The 19,663-nt window shown below is 63.8% G+C and overlaps 1 protein-coding gene and 1 long non-coding RNA gene across 35 annotated transcripts in view; one reads left to right on the forward strand and one right to left on the reverse strand.

Annotated features, from left to right (window-relative positions):
- Positions 1–379: 379 nt before the first annotated feature.
- On the reverse strand, positions 380–14,544 carry FAM83H (family with sequence similarity 83 member H). 5 transcript variants are annotated; one of them, XM_073794291.1, is made up of 6 exons: positions 10,498–10,650; positions 6,840–7,340; positions 6,281–6,742; positions 5,167–5,331; positions 4,957–5,081; positions 380–4,724 (listed from the first exon to the last, which is right to left on the reverse strand). In XM_073794291.1, the coding sequence occupies exons 2-6, from the start codon at positions 6,924–6,926 to the stop codon at positions 1,979–1,981; spliced, it is 3,585 nt and encodes a 1,194-aa protein (XP_073650392.1). In that variant the 5' UTR covers positions 6,927–7,340; positions 10,498–10,650; the 3' UTR covers positions 380–1,978. The 5 variants fall into 5 exon arrangements, with proteins under 5 accessions (XP_073650392.1, XP_033698657.1, XP_033698661.1 ...); XM_033842766.2 differs by lacking the exons at positions 6,840–7,340; positions 10,498–10,650 and adding an exon at positions 14,017–14,544; XM_033842770.2 differs by lacking the exon at positions 6,840–7,340.
- The window catches only part of LOC109552684 (uncharacterized), a 148,805-nt gene continuing 138,843 nt past the window's right edge, over positions 9,702–19,663 (forward strand). For 12 of the 30 annotated variants that reach the window (XR_012327092.1, XR_012327091.1, XR_012327093.1 and 9 more), the window contains exons 1-3: positions 12,086–12,215; positions 12,520–16,113; positions 16,378–19,480. This is a non-coding gene — a long non-coding RNA (uncharacterized lncRNA). Of the gene's footprint in view, positions 9,861–10,867; positions 11,068–12,085; positions 12,226–12,519; positions 16,114–16,377; positions 19,481–19,663 lie in introns of those variants that run through there. The other 18 variants (XR_012327074.1, XR_012327088.1, XR_012327079.1 and 15 more) reach the window with 18 other exon arrangements.

Below are 19,663 nucleotides of genomic sequence, written 5' to 3' on the forward strand. Positions count from 1 at the left end.
GGCACCCGGGCCAGGGGAAGCCCCAGGCCGATGGGAGCTTCAAGACGAGGCTGGGAAGTGTCTGCTGGGCTAGGCAACCAGGGGCTGTGCCGACACAGAGGGCCAGGCGGCGGCGAGGATGGGCAGCAGGCAGCTAAGTGTGGCAGTGAAGGGAGGCCTGCACAGGAAGGGGCCGAGAGGTGGAAGGGGTCTGTGTTGGTTAGAAGGTGCGGGTAGAGGTATGGCAGTGTAGAGGGGGAGGGGCCTTTAGTACACGCAACAGGGATGGGTGGTCGCATCCAGAGGGAATCGGAGAAGGTCATAAGGCTACAGGTTGCAGCACAAAGCTGGGTGATTGTACACATATAATTATACACACACACACACACACACACACACATTGGGGAACATGCTGGAATATTTTGTGCCTTGTTTTATTAACACCAAAATGTGCAGCATCATATTTGAGGAGACGTCTTATTGAGCACGACGTGGAGGACGCAGGTGGCAGGCGCTGAGGGCCTCTGGCCTCTCCCTGGGCAGAACCTCCCTTTCCTGCGAGGGCCTCCCTCAGCGATAGGCCCGGCCAGGTCTGCTAAGAACAGCTGTGCACCAGGCCAGGTGAAACCAAACTCCTCAACAAGCACGTGAAGGCCCAGAAATGCCCCAGCTTGTCCGGTTCCCCAGTGACCTTTCCCATTCGAACCAAAGTCTCTGCTGTTACGCCTACCTGGGTGGTGGCTTTGGTAAACAGACTGCGAGCCGCCAGGGAGCAGGTGTCCCCCACCCCACCTCCCCTCCGTTTACCAGCTACGCGGTCAGAAGCGCTGCCTCACTCGGCAGTCTGGTTCCTTACATCGTTTCCCAGCCAGAGCAATTGGGGTTCCTTATACTTGAAAAAAAAAAAGAAAAAGAAAAACCACCTATTTAAAAAGAAATGGCGCAAACGCTAATCTCCCAGTACTAGCACCTACTGTGGGGGGTTTTAAGCATCTGGTGCCCAAATGTGCCACTCCAGATCTACGGTCCGGAGGTAAAAGAAAAGACACAAGAAAGCTAAGGGGGGGGCCTGGGGCAGATTTTGGGGGGCTTGGTGACAAAGGTGCAAGGAATGCAGAACAGGGTGGAGTTGGGGTCTGCTGGGCACCTGCAGGGCAAGGACCACTCCCACCTCACGGGGCATGGAGACCCCTCAGAGCAGTGGGCTGGGGCTCAGGTGCCACTGCACCTTGTCCTCTGCCCTCATGGAACAAGAGCTCCGCATCCAGCCCCTTTCTGCGGCATGGCTGGGGATGGCACCTGTGAACATGTGTCTGCCAGGGACCTTTGTGAGGGCAGCACCCACAGTCCTGCACAGGGCAGCCCCTCGGGGGCCACCACCCCACGCTGAAGGGATGGGCCGCCAGGAGAGCTGCCAGGAGGGTGGAAAGGGGCAGGGCAGGAAGTGAACCCGGCGACCACGGATACAGGTGGGGAGGACAGGTCCTGGGAAGGGGGGAGGCCTTGAGAGAGGACGGGGCTGCCAGGCACAGAGGAGAGGCCGCAGCACAGCCAGAAGGCCACGAGCAGAGGGGACCCCTGAGACACAGACACCCTGAGACACAAGGACCCCAGAGAATGGGGGACTGAGGCACAGAGGCGGGCCCCCTGAAAGATGGGGGACTGAGGCACAGAGAGATGGGTCCCTGAGGTGATCCAAAGGGGACCTGAAGCCCAAAGAAATGGTGCAGTCAGACGCAGGTCAGGTGGCGCTGAGGGTCCAGAGGCTGAGGTGTGAGAAGAGCGGGAACTGGGGAAGTAGGGCGGGGGGCAGCTAGGGGCTGGAGCCCCCAGGGAGGAGAGGCCAAGGGGCAAGAGGCAGGGAGGACCACCGGGTGCGCCTCAAGCGGAGCCAAGCTCTGGCTGTGCTCAGCCCGGTTCCGAAGGCTTTGGCTGAGGACCAGGTGTCCTGCCTGACCGTGATGCCGGCACCCCGACCTGGGCTGGTGGGCCAGGAGACTCACTTCTTGCTTTTGAACGTACCCAGGAGCTTGGGCATGAACTTGCCCACCTTGCTGTCCCTGGTGTCCTCCGCCGGGCCCTCCCCGGCCCCCGGGCCCCCGGGCTCCTCCTTTTTGCAGAAGACCTCGAAGCGGCTGTAGACGCGCTTCTCTTTGCGCATGCTCTCCATGCGGTGCAGCAGGCGGTCGCGCTCCGCTGCGCTGGCTGGCAGCGTGCGGTTCAGCCGGCCTTGGGTCCCCAGGCGGTCTGCGAGGCAGATGGCGGAACATTCGTCCTTGTCGGACATGTCAGGGGCCCGGCCGCCGGCAGCTGGAGGGTGGCCCAGCTCGGGGCTGCTCTGGGCCGGGGTTGGCGCGGGGCCTCCGCGGTGCTTCTGGCCGTGGGCGCTGATCTGCTCCAGGATAGCTTTCGTATCATCCCGCAGGTTGCTGCTGTACAAGGCGTTGGCCGTGGCCGAGGCCACGCAGCCCCGCGGGCCCCGCTCATCTCCTGTGGCAGCGTCGGTGCTGTCAGCCCGGCTTGGCGATGGCCGCCGGGGGCTCTCAGGTTGCCCATTCTCCTGTGGCACCGGGAAGCTACCCTCATCCTCCACGCGCCGCTCACCCTTGGGGTTCAGCAGCTGCCGCAGCCGCGCAGATCCCCTGCGCAGGATCTCCATGGGGCCGCCAGGCGCCTCCTCTGTGGGCCCGGTCTTTGGAGACTCCCCGGAGAAGGGGAGGGGGAGGCTGCCCCTGTGCTCCGGCACAGGGGGCACCGGGGGCACCGGGCTTCCCTTGTGCTCAGGGTAGGCAGAAGCGGGACTCCCCTTCTGCTCGGTAAATCCCGTGGTGGGCCTGTCTCTGCAGCTGGGAAACCCTGCAGTGGGACTTCCCTTCTGCTCGGGGTAAGCTGAGGTGGGGATCCCTTTTGGCTCAGAGTGGGGCGGCTGGTGCGCCCCAGGCCCCTCTGGTGGGGGGCTGTCCCGCCCTTGCGGGGAGGTGGAGCGGCCCTGGGTGGAGAGGAAGCAGGAAGGCAGCCGGTCAGTGCCGCCGCTGCTCCCACCTAGTGTGTCCAGCAGCTGCGTGGCGGTGAGAGCGGCGGCTCCCGGCTGCCGCTTGGCCTCCTGGTGCAGCTGCTGCGTGAAGGAGTCGCGCAGGTCTAGCAGGCAGCTTTCGAGGCTGCGGTGCTCGCTCCCACCGCCCCCAGGTGCCGACACCTCCTCCCGCCACGCCTGGGACAGGATAGCCTTGCTGTGGCTGGCGACCGTGACTGCTGCCCCCATGCCGCCGGCGTCTCGAGTCGGGCCCTTGTATTTCTCCAGGAGCTCGGCCACCTTGGTGGAGACAGCAGAGCGCATGGCCTTGCCACCGGACGCCGGCATCTCGCTCACCACCTGCTCCTTCTCCGCGGTGGCCGCAGCAGCTCCGCCTGTGCCCTCCGCCTGTGATGCGCTGAAGATGAGCGAGGAGCGCAGCCGCGAGCTGCGCTGGATCAGCGGGTTCGGGCGCAAGCGGAAAGTGTCCTGCTTGGCCAGGCCGGCCTGCAGGCCCTCGGGCTCGGAGCTGTCGCCACCACCGCTGCCGGAGCCCGGGAAGGACGTGGGCACACGGAAGCTCGAGGTCAGCAGGTCCCCGGCGGCCACCCGGCCCCCAGAAACCAACACGTCGTCTTCATAGGCCTCGGCCTCCATGGGTGCGGGCAGGCCCTCGTCGCCAGCATCCTCACCGTGACAGCCGCTCAGGTAGGAGGCGAGGCGCCAGTGCCGCAGTCCCGCCCGCCCCTCGGGCCGGCCTCTGCGCTCTGGCTCTGGCTTGGGCACAGTCTCTGGGCCTAGCCTCGTCACCGCTTGGCAAGGGAAGCGCTGTCCCAGGTTGGGAGATGGGGCCCCGGCCGGTTCCAGACCGCGGAGCCTGGGCCCGAAGGCAGGGTCAGAGCCATGGCGCACCTCCCGTGAGGCACTGGATGGCACGTAGTCCAGCCGCTGGTGTCCGTCCGGGCCGAGCTCCGGAAAGCGCTGCCCGGCGCCCAGCGTGAAGTCGTCATGGTCCGCGAAGCCAGGGCAGCCAGCGCGCAGCTTCTCGAACGGGCCCTGTGGGCGCGCTGGGGCAAGCTGCGGATCCCACTGGTAGTGCTGCTGGTAGAGCTGGTCGCGGTGGAAGTGGCTGGTCTGGAAGCGTAAGTCATCACCGTAGCCGAGGAATGTCTGCCGTGACACCTGTCGCGCGGCAGCGAAATTCTCCACGGCTCCCGTGCCGTCGGCGGCCGCGTAGCTGTGCCTTTTGAAGGCGTCCATCTCTTGGTGCCGTGCCTGAAAGAAGCCCCGCGGGCCCAAGAGCTCCCCGCCTGGTCCGGCCTCGGTGTCCAGATGCCGCGACAGTGGCCACAGCCCCGTGTGCGGCTCCAGGGCGCCCCCCGGCATCCGCAGTGACTCCTCTCGACGGAGGGCCGACAGGAAGTGGCGGTCGGGGTCAAGGAATGAGGGGAAGCCCAGGCCTTCTTCCCGAGGCGGTGGGAACAGGAGGTGGGCTCGTTTGGGTAAGGAGAAAGGGGTCAACGCCCCGGTCACCTGGCCACCCATGAGGGGCCCAGCCCCCGCGTATGGAGCCAGGGCGTAGGCGTCCATGCGAGCTAGCGCCCCGGCGGAGGGTACCAGCGGCTCGGACTGTGCGAAGAGGATGCGGAATTCCTCATCGAAGCTGGAGACCAGCTCGCCCTGGAACACGTGTGCCAGACTCCGGTGGATCTTCTCGAAGGACCACATAAAGCTGGGAGTAGGGTGGGGCCAGTCAGAGGGAGGGGGCGAGACCAGTCGGGGGGGGGGGGGGGGGGGAAAGGGCGGGGCCCGGGTTAGAGGGAAGGGGCGGGGCCGAGTAATGACCCAGGCCAGGCTGGGGCAGGACCGGCTGGAGCTGTGTCAGGGGCTCCAGGAGGAGGGCTTCGGGAGAGGAGGCCCTTTAATGGGGAGGGGCTGGGGGAGGGCAACGGGGCTGCGCGCACCTGTAGCTCCCGCTCATCACCACGGCACAATCCACTAGGAGGAACTTCTCCTTCACGTGGCCCTTGAAGGACTTCCCGGTACGGCAGTAGTAGGTGGGGCCCGCCACAGTGCGCACGCGTAGGAACTGGGGCAGGAGAGGCGTCATGTCTCTGAAGAGGGATCTTACCCCTTCCCTCCCAGCCATCCCCTCCCCCCCTCCGGTCACTCACGTCCACGTGGTGCAGGTTGATGTGGCATTTGTCAGCCATGTCCAGGAAGTGCTGCGCGTTCACCTCATCTAGGAGGATGTAGACCGGCACGCGGCGCGCAGCGGCCTCCAGCACTTCACTGAGAAGGTCCACGTCGGTGAACATGTCCATCACCACGGCCACCACCTGCGGGGGGGTCGAATCAGGGACGGAGGACAGACCCCTCCACGGTCCCCACCATTCTCTAGCCATACCTCCACGCCCCCGCCCCCAGGGCAGGTTGTCTCTGGATGCCAACAATGGCCACTAGCTCATCCCAGGGGAGAGTGGGGCCCTGTCATGGAATGGGGGTCAGAAGGGAGGGGGCTGTCAGAGGGGATATGGGCTGCTGGTCTGCTAGGTGGCCTATGATGGAGCCTGAGGCAGGCACAGGGCCTGCAGCCTACTGGGGGCGGGCTGTCCTCCAGCTAGGGGTGGGTGTTCAGCCCAGGGCAGAGCCCTGATGGCACAGGGGGCAAGGCAGATGAAGCCCCCCAAACACCCCTGCCTTACAGACGGCTGAGCTCCCAGGACCCCAGGGCAGGTATCAGGGCTGAGCCCGAGGCTCCATTTCTGCCCCTGGGAGAGGGTTGCCCCGGGGCGGGGGCGGGGGGCAGAGGCAGAGGCAGGGGTTCTTAGTGTCTGAACCTGCTGCCTTAGGGTCCATGGTTTAACAGCCTCCCTTTGCTATTTGCCAACTGTTTGGGGTGCTGAGGGCACAGGGGTAAGAAGCTGTCAGCTAGGTCAAGGGCAGGACTAGAGAGAATTCTCTCAACAGTAAAGCCAGGCAAGGAGGGACCCCAACCATCCCAGAGCCCCTGAGTTTCTGGGCACTGGCCATGACCCTGGGCAAGCAAACCTGTGCAGTCTGCAGCTTGAAATAACCAAACCCCTGATGACCCGGGAAAAAGTCTGCCAGGGAACCCTCATCACAGCTCGAAGCCTGGAGACGCCTAGCCAGCCAGCCCTGGCCCCGCCCTTGCCCCCTAAGCTGGGCATGCTGGTATTTCTCCTTCACCCTCACACTCCTATTCATGCTTCACGGTCCAGCTCAGGCTGCCCTTCCCCACTGCCTGCTGAGCCTGTGACAGCACACCTGCTGGGCAGAGCGGATCATCCTTCGAGCCTCATCCTTGATGCAGGGGCTGTCAGGTGGCGGCGGCTGCACCAGTGTGGTAACCTCAGTGCCCTGGAAGCCGAAGGTCAGGGGCCAGCCCAGGTCGAGTTCAGGCACTGCCTGGTCTGAGTTCACAGGCCAGTAGGTGCCCGAGGAGCCATCGAAGTCCATGTTGGGAGGGCTGCTTTCGGGGGGCTCGAGGGCAACGTGCTGTGGGGCCCGCAGGTGGCGGCTCACGTGCTCCAGCTCCTCAGGGCACAGGAAGGCAGGTGCCCCCTCGGACGCTAGGAAGCTGCTATAGGCCTCCGGCCCGCCCTCAGCCAGTGCATCCACTGCTAGGCGGTAATATTCTTTGTAGTGGGGTGGCAGGTACCCGGGTGCCAGTGGGTTATCCCCCTGCGAGGAGCTCTGGGAGCGACGGGCCATGGCGGGGCCAGGGACCTGGGGGAAGGGCAGGAAGACATGTTACAGAGGCAGGGGCTCTGGGCCCCCCCCCACACACATGCGGACACACATCATAGAAGGGGCTGTCAGTGACCTTGCGTGGGCTGTGGAGTTCAGCCCGTGCCTGGAGGTCTTCCAGGGCAGCCCCAGAACCTAGCATGCCCCCTAGCTGGGGGAACATCAGAAGAATGCCCCGACACAGGCACCCCAGCTGTCTCTCGCCGCTCTGGCCGTACCAGCCAGGCCCCTGCTTTCACCAGGAGCCAGGGAGCATCTGGTGCCCCAGCTTCCTGCCAGGGGCTCTGGCTCCACACAAAACCCACTCAGGTTACTTTATGGCCTTGTGGACCCCTTCCTCCATTAAAAACAAGAAAACACTAATGATATGATAGTTGGAACAAAGAAAATATAATCCAGCCTTTACTGTTATATTTACTTTTTTCTTCTGATTTTATGACATGAATGCATTTTCGTGGCCCCTGGCACTGTGCGTGCTGGACAAGCTGGGCCGCTGCCTGTGTCTCTGCCCCCAGTGCCGGGGGAACCTGGGCTGCTCCCTGTGCCTCTGGCCTGTTACCTCCACTGTAAAATGCACCTGTCTCAGCCATAAAGAAGAAGGAAATTTTGTCATTTGCAGCAACGTGGATGAACTTGAAGGGTATTATGCTAAGTGAAACATCACAGAAAAACAAATACTGTATGATATCACTTGTATGTAGAACCTAAAAGAAACACAACAATCTAGTGAACGTAATAAAGAAGCAGACCCAGATATGGGGGAGGGGGAGGTACAAAGTATCGGGTGCAAGACGGGCCCAAGGATGCCTTGTGCAACAGGGGGATAGAGCCAATAGTTTGTAGTAACTGTAAATGGAGCGCAGCCTCTAAACATTGTATTAAAACATTTTTTTTTTAAATGCAGCTGTCAGGGTTGGCCTGATAGCACACCTGGCCCAGGACACAGAGCTTGTCCCGGGATGCAGTGTTAAGCCCCATCCACAGACCCTGGCGGCTCCTGCACCTGCCCTACAGGGCCACACACTCTGAGCACACAATCCACTCGCTGACCTCTCAGCCCTCCGAACCCCGACCCCTGTCCACCATCCCATCTCAGACACCTGCCTGGGCCACACCCCGGGCACCAGCCCTCCCCGAGGCCTGTAATCCTGCCAGGAGCTTAGAGGCCTGTCCCTGCCAAGCCCGGCCCTGTGTGGCAGCAGCAACCTTTCCAAGTTTCTGGTCACTGCCTGGCTCCCTGCCGCACTCCGGAGGAAGTCAGAGCCCTTTGCGGTGGCCACTGGGCTCGTCCCGCGCTCTAAAGGTGGTGCCTCCCCACCTTCACTGCTCCCCCCAACTTCACATCAACCACGCCCACGGGCTCCACTCCAGCCCACCTGCCTCCAAAGGGCCGCATGGGGGCCTGGCCTGGGTAAAAGCGGTCATTGGTCCTGGAAGGCCAGGTGGGGGCTTTATTTGGCTCCCAGGGCCCATCGCCCCAGGACCCCTGAACTGCCTGGATGCTCATCCCCTAGCCTGGAAGGAGGGTCCGCTGGAAGCCAACCCTGCCTAGCCTGTGGCTTCCTGAACATCGGTCCTGGCTGGGGAGGTGGTTCTGCCGGACTGCCCCCCCACCCCCACCCCCTGCAGGTGCAGCTGGACGCTGCTGACTGGATGGGATCCATGCCCGCTGGAGACTGTTGCCTGAGAAAGTTAGGGGGTCAGGATGGCCTGGGGAACCTCTCCTGCCTACCTTCCCTGGGAGGTGACAGGCTACTGAATGTGACATGGAGGTGGGGATGGGGCATACCCGCGTGTCATTCAGTCACGCCTGGCGGAGATGCTACTTGTCTGAGTGTCTGAGGAAAGGCTAGTCTGCCATGCCTTAGAGGGGGCACCATCCCGACTGTATCCGGTTACATACGGCCTCGTTGTACCAGGACCAGACCGAGGCTGAGCACACGCGGGTACGAGGTGTGGGCCTGCCTGTACTAGGTTTTCACCCTGTACCTGATGACACCATTTTGTGGGGGGGGGGGTCACACTGTATCTCTTTTAATTTAATTTTTATTGGCGTATAGTTGCTTTACTATATTGTGTTAGCTTCTACTGCACAGCAAAATGAATCAGCCACACGTATAAATATATCCCTTCCACTACACTACAGTGCGTTAGGTAGCGTTAGGACACTACAGTGCGTTAGGTAGAGCTCCCTGTGCTATCGATATGTTCCCATCAGTTGTCTATTTTATACGTAGCATCAGTAGTGTCTATGTGTCAATCCCAATTTCCCAATTCCTCCCACCCCCCCTTACACTGCGGGGGACCCCCGTATCTGGAAGCAGGGTGTGTGTGTGATCTCGAACTGTATGTGACTGGGGTGGGGGGCACTATCCCGCTGACAGCCTTTGAAGGTGCCGCTTCCCAAGCCGGGGAGACCTGCTAGAAGTGAGGTCATCCCCTCCTACGTCACTGGGGAAGGGAATCAACACGAACTGTCCAGGCTGCATGCAGTTGGGGCACAGGGGATCCCAGGTGGGCAAGGAAACTTCTCATCCGACAGGACTGGTCAGAAAGGGGCACCCGTCCAGTGAGCCCGCCAGGTGGCCCTACCCTGGCCCACACGGCTATACCCACGGTCCCGAAGACCTTATTCCTTTGCCTGTTTCCTTTCATGGGTCTGCACACCCCTGAACTGTGGACTGGGCAGTGGCCACTCCCAGCCAGCTGTGGAGAAGCCAGCAGCGTGCCTCCTCTCACATTTGCCTACCAAATGCCGGCCCTAAGGGAGGGAGGGGCGCTTATCCCACCCAGGCCGATGACTCAGAAGGAATCACGGTCTTTGGCAGCTGACCTCTGACCTCTGACACAGCGACAAAGCCTCCAGGCACGGCCCTCAGGGCTCTAGGGGGCTCCCATACCAGGGGCCTCCACCGGAAGTCTTTCCCACAGGGCAGGCCTGGGGTTTTATCCGGAGGGAAGGATCTGGGGCGAGTGCACGCGGTGGACGGACCCTGCGCCAGGCAGACAGAGGCATTAGGCTGAGTGGAAGAGCATGGGGGTGAGATCCCGGCAGGGGAGGCTCATGGTCTGGAAGTGGGTGAGCTGCAGTTTTCCGGTGCGTACTGCAGGGCCGGATGGGGTTACTGAACCCCAGGGAGTTAGGCCGACTGGGCCGGGTGTCCCATCCACCCACCCAAGTCCAGGGACTTGGGCGCCAGGGAATCGGCGCCTTCTGCTCTCCCTGCACCCTACGGAGGGAACCGGACCGAGCCCTGGCCACTCGGGCCACCCACAGGCCAGGCCATGACGGCCTAGAAGGGGCGCCCCAGGGAAGGGTCCAGGCCAGGCCCGGCACCCTCTCCGGACTCCAGCTAGGCCGCGAGGGCGGGAGCAAGTCGGGCCAGCCTGGGCTGGCTCGACCCGGGCCCGGCGCCTATTCCCGCTCGGCTCCTCCTGGGCCGGCGTCGAGCGAGGGCGCCCGCGTCCACACCGGCACACGCGGCCGCGGCGCCCCCTCGCCCCCAGCTCGGGCAGACCCGCCCGACCCCCGTGCACGCGGCCGCGCTTGCGCTCCCACCGCCCCGCTCTGGGTTGCGAGGACCCAGCCCAGGTGCGGGCCGGCGGGCCGCCCAGGTGAGGCCGCGCGGCGGGGGGTCGCCGGTGGTGCCGACCCCGCCCCACCCCGCCGGCCCGGCCGCGGCCTCCCCCTCCCGCGCGCCCCGCCCAACTGAAGCCCGGGGAGGGGGCCCTACCTGGCCAGGTGCGCGGGGTCTCGGGACAAGGGTAGCAGGAGCCGACCGCCGCCCAGCGGCCTCGCGGTCCGGTCGGTCCGGCAGCCACTCCCTGCCGCGGCCCGCCCGCCGCGCTGCCTGATTCACGCTCCCGCCCCCGCCCCGCCCGCAGTCCCCGCCGCCTGCCTGTCCGGGCAGCACCTGGGGGCGGAGCGGCCCCACCCGCGGCGCGCCCGCATTCCTCCGCCAGCCGCCCGCCCGCCGCCGCCGCCCCCGGGACCCCCGCCCGTGCCCCGGCTCCCCCGGACCCCGCCCGCGCCCCGGACCCGGGCGTGCCCCCCGGCGGCGCAACCCGGGACCCTGGCCCGCTACCCCCGGAGACCGCTGAGGCCCCGACTTCCAGGGCCCCGCGCCCCCAGGCGCCCATCTGTTCGCCGAAGGCTTAAAGTCCCTGAGCCTGACCCCTGAACCCTCGCCCCGGAAGTCAGGGTGACTCGAAGTTCCGGCTCAGTCGCTAGGAAACGGGCCAGCCCCACGCGGGGGGCGGCGCTTCTGGCCTCGCCTACTGGCTGCGGAAGGCAGGTGGAGCAGGTGAGACAGTGGGGGCGGTGCCGAGCCCCGGGCAGGGCAGGGCCTGGGGACCTGTGAGCACAGGGGCCCCGCACCACACCCGGACGTCCCCCACCCCAACGCCCGCACAGAGACGCCCGCATACTCGGACGCCCATAAGTACCTGGGACCCCCCCGGGCACACAGGGACCCCGACCGCAGATCCCCGACACACGCCGACCCCACACACGTATAGGAAAAGCACTGCACCCAAGGGACCTTCATTCCCACACGTGTGGACACCACCCCACACCAGTCCCCTCCCAGACCGATCCCGGCACCGAGCCCCCTCCACATAATTGGACCCCACTGGCATGCCCACGCTCACGCGTAACAGACCCTGACTGCATGGGGTCCTCTGCACACACCTGTGGACAGGGGACTCTACAGGCACGCAGTGACCTGCACACACAAGGGATGCCGCATGTACAGAGCGCCCACATACATAGGACCCCCCGTGCACACAGAACCCTGCCTCCATACAGGACCCTACAAGCGCACCGAGTCCTGCGCCTGCCATACTGGGACACATGCCAGCTTACACCCATACAGGACGCTCTGCAGGCACGGTGGGCCCCTCATGCACTGACCCCCACAGAACCCTGCAACCTACAGGACACTACGTGAGCACTGAGAGTCCCTCACGAACTGGGGACCCTGCATTGCCGACTCCCACACAGACATGGGACCCTGCAAGCACTCTGAGCCCTACATGCTCCTTCCGTGTGCGTGTGTGCACACATGCACAGACACACACGGAAGCCCTCAGCTGCCCCTCGGTGCCTCGGTCCCCCCAGCGTCCCCCGCAAACACTTCAGATCCCTACTCAGAACCCACCGCCTGGGGCTGGCCTCCCAAGGAAATGAATTCTGGGGTCAGCTGAGTGGACTAGGGAGAGGGGTGTTGCTTCCAGGCCCTGACAACACCACCTGCTGAGGCCAAGACGAGAGAGGGTTGGGCATGCCCGGTGTGGGCGGGGTGGGGGGGGGTGTTTGTCAGTGTCTGGTGGCGGTGCTGGGGAGGCTTCAGCCAGGCAGGGTTGGCTCAGGCTTGTGTTTAGGATGAAGCTGGTCCAGCTGGCAGCCCAGTGGTTTGGAGCAGGGAGATGGGTACCCGACATCGACCCTGGGGTGAGGATGGGTGAGCCAGGGTGGAGGGGCCAGGGGAATGAGGGCAAGGGGGACAAGCTGTGGCCAGATGTTCTTGCCAAACATTCCCACTCAGGCTGTTGGGCACACCCCCCCCCCCGCAAGAACCAGGGGCAGGCGGGTGGGCCAGGAAGCCGGCAGGAATCTGTGCTGTCGGGGTGATCCTGTGTTCCCCAGTTCGGCACCTGCTGTCCGTCCACGCAGGTCCAAGCCAGTGTGTGATGCTGCCCCTACGGCCGCTGCCACTCTGACCACACCCTCCCTGACCTTTCCTACTCACCCGCAGGAGGATGAGCAGTAAGAAGGGGGGACCCGAAGCTGCCCCAGGGAAGTGGCAGACGTCCTTCCACAGAGCCAACCCGAGCCGCTGCTGGTAAGTGTGAGCCCTCTGACCTCCAACCCTGCTCAGACCCTGACGTGTGATACATGCTATGCGGCCACCCAGGGACAGTACTTCTGGGAAGACCTTTCTCTCTGAGAATGGCCTTCAGGGGATCTCCGAGTCAGGCTTGAGTGTGGTGGACTGAGAACTCAGAGCTCAGATGTCCATTCCAGACCCTGACCCTGAGTCTTGTACCCCTGGGGCTGGGACTGGGGTTGGGGTCCCGGGGACAGTGTTCAGAGGAACGTGGCTTTAGGACACATGGAGATGGGAAGCAGGCCCGTGTGGACTGAATATAGGTTCTGAAACAGGGCAGGGCTTGAGTTCATGTTGGGGATTCTCAGACTAAGCATGTGGTCCACTCTGACCCTCTGCTCCACCTAGGCTATCCTGTGCTTTTTCTTGTCTGCTGCCTCTCCCTCAGGCCATCCTCTCTTTAGCCACTTCCAGGCTGAAAGGTGACAGCTTGTCCTTGGCCTCCTGGTCCTGCTATGGGCCAGGAAGGGCATCTCTTCCCATGTCCACCCCTACCCATTGTTACTCTTCTTCTCTGAGTCCCATTTCTTCTCCGTCATGACACTCATCTGAGTTCTTTGCTAAGCTGCCAGCACCTTCCAGGCTGCGGCTCCGGGTCCTCCCAGTACTGGGATCTGTGCTTGCTAAGAGAGCCCCACACCCTGTTGCTCTGCTGCAGCCCCTCTGCTTGGAGTGGGCCTGGACCCCAGAGGCCTCCCAGATCCCAAGACCTGGAGGGAGGGTGGCGACTGCTCTCCACGCCAAGCCAGGTTAGCCCCTAGCTCCCCAAAACAGCCCCAGCCTCATCTGAGGCGGCAGCTGTCCAGGAATGAGGACCTGTCCAGGAATCAGGCGCCACGTGTGGCTTCCGCCATCTCAAGCCCTAGGAACAGGCTCTGCAGTAGACAGGAGGCTGGGCCGGTGGGCCAGGAAAATGTCGGGGAGGGAGGGGGGATGACGGACCTCAGTTCTGCTACCTGCTGACTGTCCACCTGGGCCCTGGACCCAGCCCTCACCCCACACATTCCGAGCACTGTGCTGGGCAGCTCCCGCCCCGCCCACCTGGCCAGGATGCCTGGGTTCTCTGCAGAGACACCTCTGCCTCAGTTTCCCTAGACAAGCTCCCTCCTTGGGCTCCCTCTACCTGTCAAGCATTGGGCCAGCCCGAGAGGGCTTCCTGTGCAGCGGTCTTTGCCATGCCCTGTGTGGTGGGCACCAGCCTCACTGTGCAGACATGAAAGTGGGCCCACAGGTGTGCCGCGGCGCACATCCACCGGGCTCCGGCCTCCTGGAGCCCTGCGGGACCTGTAGGTGGCTCGCGGGGTCACCACGCCCCCGGGGCTTGTCCGGACCCTCCCGCACCTCCACACCCCCTCCAGGCCTTACCGGGTCCTGGGTCCGAAGCGCCTCAAGGCCCTCGCACCGCAGTTGCTCCAAGGCCATGGCCAGCTCCAGCCCCTCCACTTGCACCCAGGCCTGCTCCTCCTGACACAGCTGCATCTGCAGCTGGACCTGCCGCCGCTGCTCCTCCAGCAGCAGCTGCTCCTGGGCCAGGCACAGCTGGACCTCGCGGAGCCTCAGCGGCTCGGGGCCCCAGCCCGGCGTGAGGCCGTCCACCCTGCAGCCTATCACGTCCGCAGCGGGGACCGGCACCGGCTCGGACCCCAGAGCGATGGCCTTCTCCGGCTTATTGGCTACCTGAGGCTGCTCTGGTCTGGCCACTCTGGGGTGTCCCCGGGCAGCCAGCTTGCTGCTGGTCACGTGCCCCGCAGGGGCCACCCCTGCCTCGTCCCGAGGGTCCCTAGGGGCAGGGGGCGGCGGCTCGGCCTCGGGGCCCTGCTGGCCCGTGGTCTTCTGTGCCCTGCCCGTCCTCCTGGCCCGGGATTTGCGAGCTCGACTTCGTCTGCCAGACATGGCCCTGACCTGGCGCCTGTGTTACCAGGTGTCTGCTCCCCGGGGGCCCGGGCTCATCGGCTGGCCGGCCTCAATCAGGCGGGCTCAGAGGGCATCCCTGGGAGGCCACGGCGGTGGGCCCTCTGCTCCTGCAGCCCCTCGTGTCTGCCCTTCCCCTTGGCTGGTGCCCACAGCACCGAGGCTCTGGCCTGGGCTCTAGCTGTGGGCCTCACAGCCCCACTCTGCACGCAGGCTGGGCCACGCCAGAGAGTTTACAGGGACTTGGCAGCGCGGTGGCTCACCCGGCGTGAAGGCTGACTGACGGGCTGACACAGCACAGGATTGTATGGGCACGGGCCTCTTTGGCCAGACTGGGAGGGAGACTGAGAGAAACCGGAGGAGGTGACGCCCGGCAGCCAGACCGCCGGGTGTGTGTAGCGATGAGTCTGGTCTTGCCCTGGGCGGGCACCGGTGCCCCACCACCCCTGTCCCACCCTGTCCACCCCGGTCTCAGGAAACTCCAGCTGCAGCCCACAGGGCTAGGAGCCGCCTCCCCAGACTCCCTGGCCATCCAGACAAGACGCTCCCCAGCCACAGACAATCCTAACCCAACTACCACGGGAGCCCCTGGCTCAGCCCGCGCTCAGCACCTCAGCCCCCAGCCAGCGTGCTCGGAGGAGCCTGGGGCGCCCAAGCTTGTCTGTGGCGCTCCCTCGTGTGGACTCCTGCTGGGGGCCAGGCTGCGCCGGGGGAAGAAACTGGACCTTGAAAGGTCCAGGTGGCATTTTGTGGACTGAGATGGGGTGGTAGGAAGAGCCAGCCTGCCCTGAGGTGGGGCAGGGCTCTTGGGGACGCCCTGGTTGGGGGGTCCGGCTGCTCAGCCCGCAGGGGCCCAAGGAGACCCCACGTGGCCAGCCTTTGGAGCCCTGGGGACGCAACTGGGGGAGGAGGTGCAGGGGCAGCCTGAGTGCAGGTGGGAGGGAGGCTTGGGACCGACTCCTCCCCAGCATTTCCCCAGCCCGGGGCCGCTGACTCACACCCACGCCCAGGGCCCCATCCCAGCCAGCTCTGTCACACTGGCTCTACTGGTTTGCCTGGCCCAGCCCTGCCTGCTGCACCCCCTCCCGCTCAGCCCTTTCCCCAGAGGCTTGGCGGGCAGGTCGACAGCCAGCACCGCTGGGGAGCAGGGTGGGCGCCCCGCAAGGGAGTGGCACCAGGGGGGTGGGGGGAGCAGTGTTAGGGGTTGGGTAGGGCGGGCAGAGGGTCCGCCCACCGGAGGCCTCTCCACACCTGGGCTCCCGAGCCTGGGCTTCGGGCCCCAGGTGCGGGGCGGTCCTGCCCGCGGGCGCTCGCCCTGCGGCGCCCCGCGGAGGCCGTGTTTGCTGCGAAGGCCGTGGCCCCGTCGTGGTGGCTTCGCGACGCGGCTGCAGGCGGCCGCTCCTGCACAGCCGGGGCGCGGCCCCTCTTCCGGTGGCCCGTACATGTCCGCAGCTCCGCCGCGCTGACCGCCCCCCTGCCCCCGGGAAGCCAGGAGAGAGGAGCCAGCCGGCGACGGGGCCCGCACCCCGGAGCGCCCCGAGGCCCCGACAGGTGAGAGCCCGCGGGCCCCGGCGCTCTCCGGCCGGCGGGAAGGGGCGCCCGGACCGTGCGTGCGGAGCCCCCCTCCCCGACGCCTCCAGCTCCAGGTGACGGCCCGGTCCGCCCCGCCGGCCGCCAACCTCGGGACGTGGGCAACCCGGGGACGGCGGTGGCCACCCTCCGCCCCAGGCCCTGTCTTCTCAGCGCGCAGCCTCCGCTGTGGCCTCTCGGCAGTGGCCTCCAGAGCCGAATCTTTACCCAAAAATCTTTACCCAGGTCTTGCCTCCTGCGGCCCAGACCCACATCCAGGCGCATCCCAGCCCTCCCCTGGGTGTCCTCGAGCTCCACAGCGCATCCAAAGCGCACACCCGTCACGGCCTTCCTCTCGCGCGTCTGGTCTGCTGCGACTGCTCCCTGCTGAGCCTGTGCCCGAGCCCCCACCCCCAAGGACGGCTCTCTGTGCTCCGGCTTCCTTCACTCCCTCCCACCTTGCTGGCCGCTCACCCCGGCTCCGAGCCGGCCTCTCCGTTCTGCTCGGTCTGGTGGCCACCAGCAGCCAGTGTCGCGTGCAAGTGTGATCCTTCCCAGGGTGGTGCTGGCCTTACCCCCAGATAAACTCCCAGCACCACCGGTCACCTTTGTACCTCCGACCCCCCCAAGGGCCAGGGTAAGGAGCCTGACCTTGTCCTGAGGACAGAGCCGGACCACAGGAGGTTTGCAGAGCCCTGACTGTCAATTTTATAGAAGTTATATGTGCCCAACGTATGTATCAGAAGGACGTCCAGTAGCAGGAGATCTGGGCTCGGCAAGAGGCAGGAATGAGGGAGTGGAGGACACGGGCAGGTCAGCCGCGGAAGATGTCCCATTAGGATGTCCAGAGGCGGCGGCCGCTGCTGTGCTCTCGACTTCGCAGCTCCGCTGAGGATTGTCTCTAATTGTCCATGTCCTGGCGTCTCCTTCTCAAGGCCCAGGCGCCTGGTGAGAAGTCCAGTCTGCCCTTAGGTCATGCTCCCATTGTCAGGCAAAGGAGGGACGGATGTCTGTTGCCCTTCCCCCATTTTGGTTTCTGTAGTGGGAAGTGGGCTCCCACTGAATTTTCTAGAACAGAACCCAGCCTTACAAGGTAGGGGTTCCGAGTCTTCAACAGGCCAGCGTCACGTGGAGAAGCTGCTTTCCCGCTCTGGGTCTGCTCCAAGAAGTCCATCCAGAGAGCATCTTCCCCAGCCTCCCGTCACCACCCGCGTTCTTGATGATCTGTCCAAACTGTCAGCCAGAGTGTATGAGTTGATATAAAGAAGGTTATTTGGTAGGACGGTATCTGGTCTAGATCAGCCTTGATTAGAGGGCCTTGTGCTGTTGGGCCCACGTGTCACTAGCATCCCTGCCACCACGGCCACTGTGTTCGTGGGCCTTTGCCTAAGCACTGGGTGGCCGAGGAGAAAGGCTGGCCAATGTCCATAGGACAGTTGTGATGTCTACCTGGGTGTCTGATGCCTCCTCTGCAGTGGACCCTCTCTGGGGGCATCACCGTGAGACGCAGAGCCAGCCCCGCACGCTCGTTGCCCGCAAACCTGGCCCCCGCTGCTGGTGCATCCGCGTGCCTTTCCCTGGGCCTGCGTGTCGCTGTTGCTCCAGGCTTGTTCATTTCAGGCTCCCAATGCACCGGCCAAGCCCTTCGCCGTTGCCCTGCGCACCGCACGCCACTCTCCTTCCCATCCACGGGAAGCTGAGAACCAGGTACCCCGGGAGATTTCCCTCCTCCGCTGTCCTTTGGGACCTCCCGAGAGAGGAGCTGTGATGGGGCAGTGGTCAGTTTGACTAGTGCCACCGTGTGGACTGAGCTCTGTGAATCAAGCCCGAGTCCCTCCTCCACCACCTCCCCCAGGAATGCCATTGGCGTGGGCTGGGGTCCTGGGAAGCGGCACCGACCCTCAGCAGAGAGAGGGGTGTGGACATCTTCCTCCCGCTGGATGTGTCCTTTCTGTCGTAAAGGATCGCTCTGTGTGCGCCCGACGCCTCAAGTCCGTGGAGCGAGGACCCCGGCTCAGGGTGGGGAATTCAGGCTGCTTGTCCTCCGGTGCCCCAGTTGGACTTCCAGGCTCCACTGGGGCCGACAGCATCCCGGGAGCTGTTCTCCAGACCTAGAACTGTGTTCTAGCAGGGAAGGCGCAGCCTTGCTCTGGAGCCTGAAGTCTGTGCCGCGGCCCTCCCACCGGGTTGGCTGGGGGTCCCACACAGCATCCTTCTCCCCACAAATACCTGCAGCTTATCAGACCTGCTGGCCACCTGGCCCGGCAGCCTGGCAGCTCATGCCTCTGCCATGGCCTCTGGGCTTGGCCGTTAGCCCGGGTCCCCCAGGCCGTGGGCGGGTGCTGTTCCCGAATACAGCACTTGCTCCGGAGCCTTGAGAGGCCTGCCAAGCGCTGGGCCTCTTTCCTGGCGGAAGGAGGTCCAAGGCGTAGCAATTTATTTTTTCCTTTAAGGTGCCCTGGCGTGTCCCAGATCTGTGAACCCTAAAAACTTCATTAGCGTGGTTCTATCTCCCACCCTCTGGAACTTCCTGGATCAGTGAACTGTCGGGATGACCCAGGTTCCTGTATTAGTTCCCTGTAGCTGCTAAAAGAACAATTAACGCACATTTAGTGTCTTATAACAGCACGAATTTATTATCTTGCAGGTCTGTGGGTTAGAAGTCCGACCTGGGCTTCAGTGGGCTAAAATCAAGGTCTCGGCAAGCCGGCCACGCTTCCTGCAGGCTCTGGAGGACCATCTGTGTCTTCATCCTCTTCAAGCTCCTAGAGGCGCCCACATTCCTTGGCTGGTGGCTTCTTCCTCCACCTTCAAAGTCAGCAACCTTCTTCCAAAGTCACAGCTCCCTCTGCTTCTCCCCTGTCCCCCTCTTCCACTTGTAAGGTCCCTTGTGATCACGTTGCACCTACTCAGATAATCCTGGGGGGTTTCGCTATCTTAAGGTCAGCCGATTGGCAACCTTAGTTCCATCTCCAATCTTGATTGCCTTTTGCCATGTAACACAGTGTATTCACCAGCTCCTGGGGACAGGACAAGGACGTCGTTAGGGGGCTGTCATTCTGCCCACCGCAGTCCCTATGAGCTATATTGTGACAGGAAGCCAGAGAGTAACCGTGATCCTGAGACAGGACAGGGAAGGCCTGCTGCGTGGACGCTCTGCAGGCACGGACAGGAGGAGAAAGCTATGGCCAGTCAGCCGTTACACGCCACAGTGCCAGAGGCTGTGTGGATCTGCTGCAGTGGAGACACCACCTCCAGCCTGGCAGCCCTGATTGCTTCTGCTGCCTGCGTAAGTTTCCTGTCATCCACCATCTTCCACGGTTATTTGTTTCTCGCAAAGGCCAGACAGGTGAGTTTAATGGAGATGTGATGGGCCCCACCACATCTGTTTTCCTCAAATCTTTTTTGTTGTTGTTCGTTTGTTTAAATTTAGGCTTTATTTTTTTAGAGCAAAATTGAGGGGAAGGCACAGAGCTTTCCCATAGATGCCCAGTCCCCACACACGCATAGCCTCCCCCATTATCAGCATCCC

The sequence above is a fragment of the Tursiops truncatus genome, chromosome 17 (assembly GCF_011762595.2).
Source record: "Tursiops truncatus isolate mTurTru1 chromosome 17, mTurTru1.mat.Y, whole genome shotgun sequence".
NCBI lineage: Eukaryota > Metazoa > Chordata > Mammalia > Artiodactyla > Delphinidae > Tursiops > Tursiops truncatus.

Bases quoted from the DNA above. Each gene is read 5' to 3' on its own strand.
- FAM83H (XM_033842766.2), bottom strand. From the start codon at position 14,544: ATGTCTGGCAGACGAAGTCGAGCTCGCAAATCCCGGGCCAGGAGGACG. The intron at 5,332-6,280 runs GTGTGCTGTCAC...ACCCCCCCGCAG, and splicing joins TGATCCGCTCTGCCCAGCAG to GTGGTGGCCGTGGTGATGGA. The intron at 5,082-5,166 runs GTGAGTGACCGG...CTCCTGCCCCAG, and splicing joins TCAACCTGCACCACGTGGAC to TTCCTACGCGTGCGCACTGT.